The sequence below is a fragment of the Cetorhinus maximus genome, chromosome 22, assembly GCF_964194155.1.
Source record: "Cetorhinus maximus chromosome 22, sCetMax3.hap1.1, whole genome shotgun sequence".
Classification (NCBI taxonomy): Eukaryota; Metazoa; Chordata; class Chondrichthyes; order Lamniformes; family Cetorhinidae; genus Cetorhinus; species Cetorhinus maximus.
This window is the reverse complement of record NC_135900.1, coordinates 7,933,829-7,946,960: the sequence shown is the minus strand read 5'-3', so window position 1 is coordinate 7,946,960 and position 13,132 is coordinate 7,933,829. Positions and strand designations below refer to the sequence as shown.

Here is a 13,132-nt window from a genome sequence, read left to right as displayed (position 1 = left end):
TAGCCTCTGACCTGCTCTTGTAGCCACAGTATTTACATGGCTAGGCCAGTTCAGTTTCTGGTCAATGGTAACCCCCAGGATGTTGAACGTGGGGGATTCAGTGATGGTAATGCTATTGAATATCAAGAGGCAATGGTTAGATTCTCTCTTGTTGGAGATGGTCATTGCCTGGCACGAATGTAACTTCTGATTTGAGGTTTTAGTGAATTCTATAGTGTTCAAACTAAAGTTTTGATTGGGATTTCCAAATATGCATTCCAAAAACTCGGTTGAGGGCCCTATCAACCACCGAGGTTTTCCACCCATGGTGGTTGACAGGGCCCTCAACCGTGTCCGGCCCATCTCCCGCGCATCCGCCCTCACACCTTCCTCTCCCTCCCAGAACCATGATAGGGTCCCCCTTGTCCTCACTTATCACTCTACCAGCCTCCGCATTCAAAGGATCATCCTCCACCATTTCCACCAACTCCAGCATGATGCCACCACCAAACACATCTTCCCTTCACCCCCCTGGCGGCATTCCGCAGGGATCGTTCCCTCCGGGACACCCTGGTCCACTCCTCCATCACCCCCTACACCTCAACCCCCTCCCTCGGCACCTTCCCATGCAACCGCAGAAGATGCAACACCTGCCCCTTCACTTCCCCCCTCCTCACCGTCCAAGGGCCCAAACACTCCTTTCAAGTGAAGCAGCATTTCATTTGCACTTCCCTCAATTTAGTCTACTGCATTCGCTGCTCCCAATGCGGTTTCCTCTACGTTAGAGAGACCAAACGCAGACTGGGTGACCGTTTTGCGGAACACCTTCGGTCTGTCCGCAAGCATTACCCAGACCTCCCTGTTGCTTGCCATTTCAACACTCCACCCTGCTCTCATGCCCACATGTCTGTCCTTGGCCTGCTGCATTGTTCCAGTGAAGCTCAACACAAACTGGAGGAACAGCACCTCATCTTCCGACTAGGCACTTTACAGCCTTCCGGACTGAATATTGAGTTCAACAACTTTAGATCATGAACTCTCTCCTCCATCCCCACCCCCTTTCTGATCCCCTTTTTTTCCAATAATTTATATAGATTTTTCTTTTCCCACCTATTTCCATTATTTTTAAATGTATTTCCATCCATTGTTTTATCTCTACCTTTTAGCCCATTTCGATCCCTTCCCCCCACCCCACCCCTACTAGGGCTATCTGTACCTTGCTCGTCCTGCTTTCTACCCTTAATGTCACCATTAGCACATTTCTTAGCTAATACCACCACTGTCAACACCTCTTTGTCCTTTTGTCTATGACATCTTTTGGTTATCTTCACCTATCACCGGCCCTCTTTCCAGCTCTACCGGTCCCACCCCCCCTTAAACCAGCTTATATTTCACCTCTTTTCAAATTTTCCTTAGTTCTGGTGAAGAGTCATACGGACTCGAAACGTTAACTGTATTCCTCTCTGCAGATGCTGTCAGACCTGCTGAGTTTTTCCAGGTATTTTTGTTTTTGTTAAATCCCATGGGCGTGACAACACTTACCACTTGATAAAAGGCTGGATTCTACATTGTTACAACCTCAGTAGAGACCTGTAACATTTTTTAAAAATAAGAGGAAATCTGAAATATCTATTATTTACTAAAAGAATGAAGCCAGTTTATAAAACAGAAGAATTTTTACTTTACAAAAGTTAAAAAAGCAAACACTAAATAATATCTTAGATTGTACACTAGTACTCCTACACTTTAATATCCAGAATCAACATAAGTTAAACATGCATTAACAGGAAAATTGGGGTCCATTGTAAGTTAGAAGTTATACATTAAGTGGCAGATGTAGCTAAGACAGACCTTACAAATTGGCTCAGCAATCCACACAGCATATAGGTCATCAAACTCAGTCAGAAAGTCCCTCAAAACTCTGTCTTCTCCGCAAAGAATTTCGGCTCCTCTTCTAGGATGTAGCCTGATCCCCATCTGACAGCAGTGCACAACCAACCCGAGTTCCACGGGCACAGTCTTCACCACAGATGGCACCAAGTTGGCAGAACCTCCTTGACTCGGTTTGGATGGTGTAGGTTCACCAACGTTATCTCCAAGTAACAGAAACTGCTGCAGCAGCTTACTTTCAGCCTCTGGGTCTGGCCTCTATCATCTTCAACTTGCTTGTACAGCACCACTAGTCTCATCGACTGCTAGCACCCAGCTTGGATGGCTCTGCATCCCTTTTTATAGCCTCAAGCGCTTTCAGTCTGTCCAGGAGTTTTCATTTCCAAATCCCAGTTTCAGTTTTCGTTTCCTTAGAAACTGGGAGGGCCGGTTTCCTTCCTTCATTTCCGTTTTTTAGTTAGGGTCTGCCTCAGGAAATACAAGCTTGGCAACAACGGATTCCATTACAAAATAAGGAAGACGTTTCCCATTGTATTTGGAATGATTAAATTATCTTAGGCTTAGCGGGCTGATTAGTGCTCCAATTTTTTGTCTTGTTGGGTGTATCAATACAAAATGTTTTTGTTGATTATTCCCCTCCTTTGGCCGTTTTTCTGTTTTTAATAAGTTGGAAAATGTAGCTGATGAATAAGGTGAGCAGATATTTCTAAAACACTAGCGAACTTTAATATATATGGGCTAACTTTCCATTGAATTGTTAAATCTTCAGCTTCTCGGTGTTTGGTAATGAATTGGTCAACTCATTTATGAACCTATTGGTACCTGTTTGTTGCTCTTCAAAATTTAATTCTCCTTTTCAGTTACGTCCAGTTTATTAACAAAATAAAACAAAGATTTCTAAAAAAGTTTTGTTTTTCTTTTCCAGATAACACAGGTGAATTCAAGAGGCTGGAGCTCGGAAGAGGCAGATGTGGCCTCCTGATTTTGGACGTGGATCATGGCAGCTTTGGATGAAGTACCCTCAGCGGAAACAAGAAGTAAAACTCAACGGGAAGATGACAATGGCTTGTCACTACTGCGGGGTTTAGAGATGATTGACTGGGAGAGGGCTGAGATGCATAGTAATGGACAATTGGCTGTGATGGAGAAAGCTCGGGAGTTCTTTCAGATCTGTGACCGAGCAGAGAAAGGCTTTATTAATCGAGCAGATATGCAGGTGAGACTTGAGGATGAGGATTTACACACACGCTAATGGAATGTGTTTTGATCATTGCTTCTGAAATTTGATAACTGATCCTTTAGCTTGCTTTCAAAATTTTTTTAAAAAATGGCTCAAGCCAAAGCTTTGTGTATTTCTGCTGTTCGCTAATGCGTTTGAATGGATTCTTTCCCTGTCAATCTGAATCTCTAGAGATGCAACATAAATGGCCCTTCCCGCTGTAGCTCCTGGGCTTTGCCTGACTGGAAGTCAGGAGCTCTCTGGTGTTGATGGGCCATCACTGATTGCTTCCTTCGTAGCAGTTGACAGCTTTTTTGCGCATTTTCAGTTCCCATTTCAGCCTTATTCCATCATTTACAATCCTTGACAATACAATATTCTAGGAACAATAAGCCATTCAGCCCCCTGAGCCTGTTCAGTCGTCATAATTAGGTCGCGGGTGACCTGTATCTGACCTCTCTCTATCCATTTTGATTCCATGATCCCTTGATTAACAAAAATCAATTGATCCCCCGCCTCAATAGCTTAATAGTTTCCCTCTATCGACTCCATCAACTGCTTTAATCATCTTAAACATCTCAATTATATCTCCCCATAATTTTCTATATTCAAGGGAATATAGGTCTAGCCTTCACAAATTGTCCTCATAATTTAACCTGTTTAACCCTGATATCATTATGGTGAAACTGCCCAACACCCACGACAAGTTCAACAGATCCTTCCGAAGGTGCAGGACCCAGAATTCTCTAGAAGTTGTCTGGCCAGAGCTTTGTATAGCTGTAGTAAAACATCCTTTCCTTGATTTTCCAGCCCTTGAGTTATAAAGGCTTACATTCCATTGGCCTTTTTGATTTTTTTTGTGCTTGTCTTCTCCAATATATCAGGGAAAGGGTAAATTGTTTGTACACGGTTACGTGTCAAGTGGTTTTTATTCTGGTTCGAGTGTTGTCCTTATCCATCATTTCTGCAGATTGCCAGGAGAGGGCAGTGCTCCTTTTATTGTGCAGTTGTAAGATGTAGTTGCTGAATTTACTTACTTAACCTTTTTTTTGAGCTGCTAAACGAGTCCATTCTTGACTATTTTCTTCAACTTGTAATTCTGAAGGGGTAAGTGATTCGCTTGGCACTTGTAAATTGTCTGCTGAAGACCAGAGTTAGCATGTTGTAGCAATCAGATTCTAAGGTCTCTCGTGTACTATGTTTGCTGCTCTTAGTCTGGAATGTTCGAGAAGGTCTGGAAAATAAAGCAGCTTGTTATTGAGCGATGATTCAGTCAGAACGCACATAAGGCTGGGTCCAACCATAAAAACACCTGTGGAAGTCACCACATTTGAATTTGGAATACCTCTCCCTAACCCAATTCTTTTCTTTCTGTTCCCCAACACCTTTCCATGTGCCACAATTTCTTAATTCCCTGTGCCATAAGTCTCTTGTATGCAGCTGTGCAAAAGCAGCAAACGACACCCACCGCAGTTACTCTATCTCTGCAATTTCTTTGAAGAATGTCGGAAGATCAATGGAGCACAACCTGCCTTTTAAAAACAGACGGGAGAAGATTGGCCCAGAACAGATAGATTGGCTCGTTAATTTGTGCTATATTGAGATTATCTGCCCTATAATTTCCTGGCTATTCCCAGTCCCTCTCTTTTTGTGGAAGAGCAGAGTTTGCCTCTCCTGTGCTTCAGTGCGTTTTCCCTTTGCATAGACAGAGCCTCTGCTATGTATGTGTCCGCATCTTTGGATGTAAGCTATTAGATTCTGGCGATCTAATGACCCTAACCCCCACTAACGACCCTAACCCTCACTAACGAGCCTAACCCCCCACTAACTATCCTATATTCACCTCTGGTGGTTTCTCTACCTTAAATTCCACTAACTACTTTAACTTTGCCTAACTATTCTGTGCTAACCTCTGTTGATCCCTCTACCCTAACTCTAACTAATTACCTTACACCCCCACTAACTATTCTACACTAACCGCTAGTGATTGTACAATTTTAATATTCATCTTTCCTGTGAAAACTGAAGTGAAGCATTTTATCACCACTCCTTGGGACAACCTCTCCGTTACTTCACTTCCTCCATTGCTCCATCTCTCGACCCCAACTGTGACCTTTCCTTTTAATGTACAGATTGAAAGGCAGTTGCTGCCTGATAGTTTTCCATCATTTGCCCTTTGGCTTGTATTTCCTTTCTAGCATTCCCTGTGTATTTGTCCAGCTGTTTTGTTCTCAGTTTGTAAAAACTGAGTGCTTCTATTTTTAGTTCAAATTTGAGTTAATCTCCTTATTCACCAATGAAACCTCAGCTTTTGATACATTTCTTGTTTTTCTGACTGGAATTTACTTGTTTGTTCTCCTATCAGTTTAAATACCCCATCACGGTTCAAGGCCATCATTTTATTATCCTAATCTTCTGCTATCAACGTAAAAATAATCACAGGGAGGTGGGTTATAAGGAACGTCTTAAAGGTGGAGAGAGAGGTAGAGGCCTAGGAAAAGAATTCCAGAGCTTACTGCCCAGGTACCTCCTTAACATTGCCCATCGTTGCCCCTTGCCTCAGTCTATTTGCTACCGAGACACTTGCCCAAACCTTTGTTACCTTCAGTCTCAACTATTACAATCCCCTCCTGGCTGGCCTCCCATCTTTCACCCTCTTTAACCTTGAGCTCATTCAAAATGAGGCTGCCCCTATCCTCACCTATGCCAAGTCCCAATTACCCATCACCCCTTGTGCTGGCTGTCCTAAATTTGCATTCAGTTGTTGAATGCTTCAAATCAAAAGATCAGAATCCCTGCGCCCAAAGCACTTTATTGCCTTTGTTAGGAAATAAAGATAGTTTAAGTAAGTTGTATTGGTGGGTGTTAGGAATGAGTTTTTGCTTAATGTTTAAGTTTGATTTGTATTTCTGTATCTGTGTGTTAAGAAAAGGTCAAGTTGGTTTTTAGTTTCACATTAAAAGGTGCCTGCGTTTCTAATGAGAGTTTACGACTGTAAGAGAAGTTAAGCAAACACAAGAGTAGAAAAACTGGGCTGTTGCCTAGCAACAGGGGTCCAGAGAGGCAGGTCCCTCCCTCAGACACACAGAAGAAACTAGAAACAGCAGTTTTTGTGTTCAGTTTTGAAGACAGCTGCCAGGCAGAAGCAGCCTAGGAGGCTCAAATAGCCAGCTCCAAGCTAAAGTTGGTTGAAAGTAGCTGCTAGGGATATTCTGAAGCAAAGGGGACAGATAGCCAGTCCAAAGCTAAAGAAGAAAATCCCCAAAAATCCAGGGGAGTGGAACGGGGGAAAGTCCCAAGCAGACTTTCTAGTCAAAGGAAGGACAGGAACCCAGAAGATGTCCTGTTAAGTGAAGTTAAGAGTGAGGGGCAGAAAAAAGCTCCAAGCTTCCAGCTTAAAGCTCCAAGCTGCAGGAAGCAGAGTCAAAGCGATATAAAGGCTTGTGAGAAGTCAGAAGGTCCAAAGAGGCAACTAAAGATCTACAACTCTTTGCTATGGGCATGTGAAGCAGTGGAGTGCTGTTGACAGCTGAGTCGGTGAGAGAGAGTGTGTGGAAGAAAGCTTGAATACACGTGGTGACACAGGAGAGAGGAACATCGGAAGGAGAGTTTGAAACCCTGGAGGTGAACCCTTGTGGAAGGCGTCTGAGAGAATGCGTTGGTTTGGGAGAAGATTCCAAGGCGAGTGGAGATTGGAAATCCTCATGTGAAAGACAGAGTTCAGTGAGGCTGGTGGGTTTACAGTGTAACAAGCATCTGGGGGAGTTGAGGAGGGATCTATGGCATCTGTCACTTGATTTCAGAGTGTGGTATGTCTGGATAGACACACAGGTCGCCAATTGGTTTATATAGACTGTACTTACCTTGAACATTAGAGTATAAGATGGCTTTTGTGACTTGTGTTATCCTTCCAAACCTATATATCTGTAAAGGTATAGTTGTGGGTGAAGGAGTATTGTAATATAGTTCATCTTTTCTTGTTGAATAACTGTTTTATTCTTTTGTTAAAAGTTCATCAGCGGACTGCTGTGACTTTGTTCAGTAGCTACTCTCCACGTATCTAAACAAACCAATAAAAGTTAGGATCCACCAAGCCAGGTTCCACCTTGGGATCAGGTTTGTCCAGGGGTAACTTCAGCTGGGATCATTGCAATCTTGTCCTACCCTATCTCTGTAACCATCTCTTCTCATGATGAAGGAGCAGAGAGTTGTTTATCCAAGTTTGCAGATGACTCTTAAGTTAGGGGACACAATAAGTTGCAACAATGGGAACGGAAAGTTGCAAAGGGGCACACAGGTTAAGTAGGTGGGAAAAGAACTTTAACAAATGGAGTTTAGATGGAACATAGAGGCCGCCCATTTTCGACCCAAGAGAGATTGGGATTACAGTCTGTTCAAAATGGTGAGAAACTGGGAAATATAGATTTGAGAGTTAATTTGCACAAATCATTAATAGCTGATGGACTGGAGCAAAAAACAATCATTTAAAATGGCTAATGAAATCTCAAGGAGGCTGGAATATAAAGGAGGGGAAGTGATTCAATTGGACGGGTCCCTGGTCTAACCACCTCAGGGATACTGTGTTTAGTTGTGGGCACCGCACCTTGAGAAGGTTTTATTGGCTGTGGTGGGGGTGCAGTGGAGACTCACCAGAACGATACTGGGCCTCAGAGGGTTAATTTAGGAGGGCAGATTATATAAACTTGGCTTGTATTTCCTTGAGTTTAAAAGATTGTTGGGGTGATCCGACTGAGAAGTTTAAAGAATGTGAAAGGATTTGATAAGTTAGATTGGGAGGAACTATTTCCTCTAGAAATAGAATAAGGCGAGATCGTAAAATGACAGCGAGGATAGGAGCAAAATCACATAAAAGGTCATGGAAATCTGGAACAGTCCTTCCCGAAAAGCTGTTGATGCCGGGGGTTAAGACTGAAATCGATAGATTTCTGTTGGGTGTTGTTATCAATGAATACGGATTAAAGGCAGGTAAAAGGAATTCAAAAGCAGGTCCGCCCTAATTCAATGGGATGGAAGGTCAGGCTCAAGGGGCTGAATGGTCTCCTGTTCCTGTGTTCACCTTCTACTGGAGTCCCTTCAATCCATTGCTTCAATTATGTCTTCTATCACTACCGCTTCTCCGCTCCCATTTTCCCTGTCCTTTCTAACGATCGTATAGCCTGGAGTAGGCAGTTCTGAATCATGCCCAGCTTGTCCCCAGCTTCCTTTAATGTCTAGGCATATCCTTCCAGCTGCATTTGTGTATCTAACTCATGTAGCATAAGAAATAAAACATGAATTCCTGTACACAATTCTTATTTGAGTGACTGTCCCCATCCTGCCCTCATGCCCCGATGGTGTAATTCTCTCGCCTTTAGACCTATCACACTTGCTTCTGATGTTCTGTCTGTATCAGTAATGCAACACACCCCAATATCTGGTGTGAATCTGTGTTTGCTATGGTAACCAGAGCAATGAAGTTATTATTGCAGTGAAGAGTTGGTTGGGATATGACTCTGAGAAAAGTTTGTTTATTTTCAGCACCTTCAGACGGAGCTACCTCTCAGCTCAGGTGAACTGCAGGATGTGTTTGATTCTCTGGACACGGATGGGAATGGTTCCCTAACCTTGGAGGAATTTACCACTGGATTTAGTGAGTTCACAGCAATAAGTTCAACTTTCAATTTGTTAAACAGTTTGTACCATGACCGTTTTAAGACGTGGCAGCCTGGAGAGTTTCCGCTTGGCTTTTGTGACGCAATTTTCCTGAATTTGAGAAGCTTCAAGCTTCTGTGATCTTTGTGTTAATTTATAAAACATTGCGCTGGAAGCTGACCCCCCCTGACCACATTAGCTCAATCGAAATAATCACCATGGTGAGTTTCTGCTAATTGTGTCCGTTTGCAGGACTTTGAGGACTTGCGTAAAATTAAGCTTTTTGTTAATGCACAATGGCCTGCGTTATATTACACACTCCTCTGCCGGCAGGTTTGAAGGTGGTGGGGGCTCATAAAATCCAGCAGTCAGCTTGCCCTGCCACCTACCCACCTGCCCCTGCCCCCATTTCACTTGTGGCTAGGTGGCGGCGTAGTGGTATTGTCACTGGGATAGTAATCCAGAGGCACAGGCTAATACTTCGGGGACATGGGTTCAAGTCCCACTGGTGGAATCTCAATTCAGTTAATAAATCTGGGATTGGAAGCTAGTCTCAGTAATGGTGACCATGAAACCATTGTTGTAAAAACCTATCTGGTTCATTTGAGGGAAGGAAATCTGCTGTCCTTATCTACATGTACTCCAGACCCACAGCAACGTGGTTGACTTTTGAATGGCCCAGCAATCCACTCAGTTGTATCAAACCGCTACGAAGTCTAAAAAAAAGGAATGAAACCAGGTGGATCGGAAATCGACCTAGGCACCGGAAATAATAACGGCAAACTCAGCCCTGTCAACCCTGCAAAGACCTCCTTACTGGGGGCTTGCACCCAAATTTGGAGAGCTGTCTCTCAGACTAGTCAAGCAACAGCCTAACATGGTCACACTCACGGAATCATACCTTCCAGACCATGCCCCAGACACCACCATTACCATCCCTTGAAAACTTGCACAATCTACGTCCAAAGTGGAAACTTCAGTTAAACATTCTCAACATTTTTTTGAATGGATGAAGGTTAAATAAAATGTTAAAGTGCAGGAGCTTAAAGGAAAGCACCTGGGGTGGAATTTTACCGCAGCGGGATTTTACGTTTCCGCCAAAGGAGTTTGGGATGGCTCAGCGCATTTTACGGCCACGTCCCTGCTGCGATGGGGCCTTAACATTCCGGCCCATGGACTGTTTCGGAAGTTGATGAATTTTACAGAGTGCTTTCTATTATGAGTGTGTGGGGCATCATGTTGAAGTAGCGTATTGACAGATACTGAGCCAGTTAAAGGCGAGCCATCATTTGAATTGCATGTTTGATTGAACTGGGAAATGGACTTTTCTTAAGTCCCTGAAGGGGAAAAAAGAAATTCAGGCCTGTGAGGGGAGTGGGACTAGCTAAATTGCTCCTGCAGTGAGCCAGCAGGGACTCGATGGGCCGAATAGCCTCCATCTGTGCTGTAACTGTTCTGTGATTCTATGACATGCCAACTGACTCAGAAATACTGGACCTTTTTGACATTCAGGTCAGTTCCTGTTTGGGGAAAAGATCACTGCAGACAAGATAAATAAAGGCCAGGATCAGCGTGGGAGCCTGTGTCGGAATCGGTATGCCCAACAGTTGGCAACAGCTGCTGACGATGTGGAACATCACTTCCACACTCTGATGGACCGCCTGGGAGCAAGGAATCTCTTTAAAGAGTAAGTGAAGCCTCACAGCAACGCAATCAGACACTTGCAGCTCCGTGCTCTATTTTCAAGCAATGATCCTTCCCTACACCTGGGCTTCAGATGCAGAATTCAACAAATTATTTATGACCATTTCTTAGTTGTGTGGCTGGAATATATTTTTAAAGAAGCATTTTTTGGGGCGGTTACCAGCTGTGCATTCCCTTAGCGATGACCTCTGACCAGAGACTGTACCTCCCTTCCTGCCTTTAGGCTACCAGTTCAACTTGGTTTTAAAAAAAAAATTCCCTGCTAACAACAACAACTTGTATTTATATAGCAGCTGTCATGAAGTAAAACATCCTGAGGTGCTACACAGGAGTGTCATCAAACAAAATTTAACGCTGAGCCACATAGGCAGATATTAGGACAGGTGACCAAAGGCCTAGGTCCTTTAAGGATTCTCTTAAAGGAGGAATTCTAGAGCTTGGGGCCTAGGCGGCTGAAGCCACAGCTGCCAAAGGTGGAGCGATGAAAATTGGGGATGCTCAAGAGCTCAGGATTGGAGGGGCACAGATATCCTTGTCCTTTGAGTTCTAGTGCGAATGTGGAGCACAGGGAGTGATAGGAACTCCTCTCGCCCTCAGGGGAGAGGGGGGGGGGGGGGCGTAATGTTAATGTTACTGAACTAGATGCCCAAGTTATGCCCTGGTGACATGGGTTCAAATCCCACCACAGCAGATATTGGGATTTGAATTCAATCAATAAACCTGGAATTGAAAGTTTGTCTCAGGAACGGTGACGATACAACACTCATCGCTTGTTGTAAAGACCCATCTCGTTCAATAATGTCCTTTAGGGAAGGAAATCTGCTGTCCCTACTTGCTCTGGCCTACATGTGACTCCAGACCCCACAGCAATGTGGTTGACTCTTAACTGCCCTCTGAAATGACCTAGCAAGCCACTCAGTTCAAGGGCAGTTAGGGACAGGCAACAAATGCTGGCCTTGCCAGCGATGCCCACATCCCAAAAACGAAAAAAATTCTCATTATGAAAATGAAAAATCTGTTGCGTGATGTGTTTTGCTGGTTTATGTACACTTGCAATATGCCCTCCCATTAACAGGTGGAAGTATTCTACATTGATTGCCCCGGTTTGTGCGAATCAAAGGATGCATTTGTATACTGGGACCTGGCATAGTTTATCCATAATTCATGTTCTGCCAGCCCCATCCAATTCCAACAAGAAATTGGCAGAGGGCTAGGAAAGATAATTGCAGGCATTGTGTTTGTTATGGTACTTAATAAGATGGGAACAGAAAGAGGCCATTCAAATCCTTTGAACTGAATGGCAGAACAAGTGCGATCGTGCTGATCTGTATGTCAAATCTATTTTCACTCACCTTTGATCAATATCCCTCAACATCCTTGGCCAACAAAAGTCATGAATAATTGATGTTTTTTTTTTATAATACAGTTCTTTCTGATTCCTGCTAATGACACCCATTATTTGTTTATATTCTTTCATGGGATGTGGGCGTCGCTGGTGTTACGGCCGTGATGGGAGAAGTGCGCGAATGATCAAGCCCCAACTACTCCACAAGCCGTACCATTAAGTTAAATGTTTAATTTTCTCTCCGAAATGGCCAATTGTGCACCTGTACTTCTAGTACCCAGAAGAAAAGAGACTCTGACCAGGCTTCTTTCAAAAACGCAGAATGATTAATTTATTTTAAAACAAAACTCCTTTTAACAAGTTGCAAATACTGGTTATCATACCATTATAATCGGGAAGTATAACTATCTATCTCTTCCTAATGAATTCCCCCAGCGCGTGCGCACACACACACATACATAGACATACAAAAGACAAACAGATAGATTCTCTCTGCAGAGATGGGCTTTGGAGGATGGGTGTTATAAGATAAAGGATAAAGTCCGTAGGGTTCCAATGCTGTCAACCTGGAGTTCCCTCGTGTGCAGACGGGCCACTGGTCCCGACAGATGTCGGAAACCTCTCACTAACTGGTCTCAGCTTTGCAGGTCCAAATGCAGACTAGTTACACTCAGGTGAGGGCTCTCTGGCTACAGGTTGATAGCCACACACAATTTTAGGCAAATGAGAGAGGGAGCCAGCTCGGGTAGCTTTCCTTCCTCAGCTTGTTCCCCAACAAGACTGCCTTCAAAACAAGCAGGTTCACAACTTAAAGTTTTTGTTCTCTCACCCATGTGATTTCCAGTGAGTTACTAACCTTCCCTTTTTCAGTATTTTTTCCTCCATCAATTAAAGTGATTGCAGTTCAAAACAAACAACCAGATCTTCCCCAAGTACCATAAAGATCAGGTGATTTCTTGGAAGAGGCCTGCTTGCTGACAGTTCCAAGGTGAACTTATGACCTTTGAAAGAAAATCTTAGGTTAGCATCCAAATGTCCAGATCATGCCATGTCCTTCCGTTTTGTGAAAGTAGAATTCAGTCTTGAGAGATATGACTCTAACACTGGCAAAGCCAGCATTTGTTGTCCATCCCTAATTACCCTTGAACCAAGTGGCTTGCTCAACCATTTCAGAGTTTAGAGTCAAACACGTTGCTGTGGATCTGGAGTCACATGTAGGCCAGACCAGGTAAGGATGGCAGATTTCCTTCCCAAACAACATTAGTGAACCAGATGGGTTTTTATATTAAAAAAAAATGTGAGCTTCATGGTCACCATCACTAAGACTGGCTTTCAGTTCTAGT

The 13,132-nt window shown here is 43.6% G+C and overlaps 1 protein-coding gene across 1 annotated transcript in view; it reads left to right on the top strand.

The window, feature by feature from the left end:
* Positions 1-13,132, top strand: part of cracr2aa (calcium release activated channel regulator 2Aa) — a 106,304-nt gene that overhangs the window by 21,697 nt on the left and 71,475 nt on the right. Inside the window, exons 2-4 of the mRNA XM_078567715.1 lie at positions 2,795-3,085; positions 8,627-8,738; positions 10,253-10,427. Of these exons, the coding sequence (XP_078423841.1) occupies positions 2,867-3,085; positions 8,627-8,738; positions 10,253-10,427 (506 nt within the window). The 5' untranslated portion in view covers positions 2,795-2,866. The remainder of the gene's footprint in view (positions 1-2,794; positions 3,086-8,626; positions 8,739-10,252; positions 10,428-13,132) is intronic.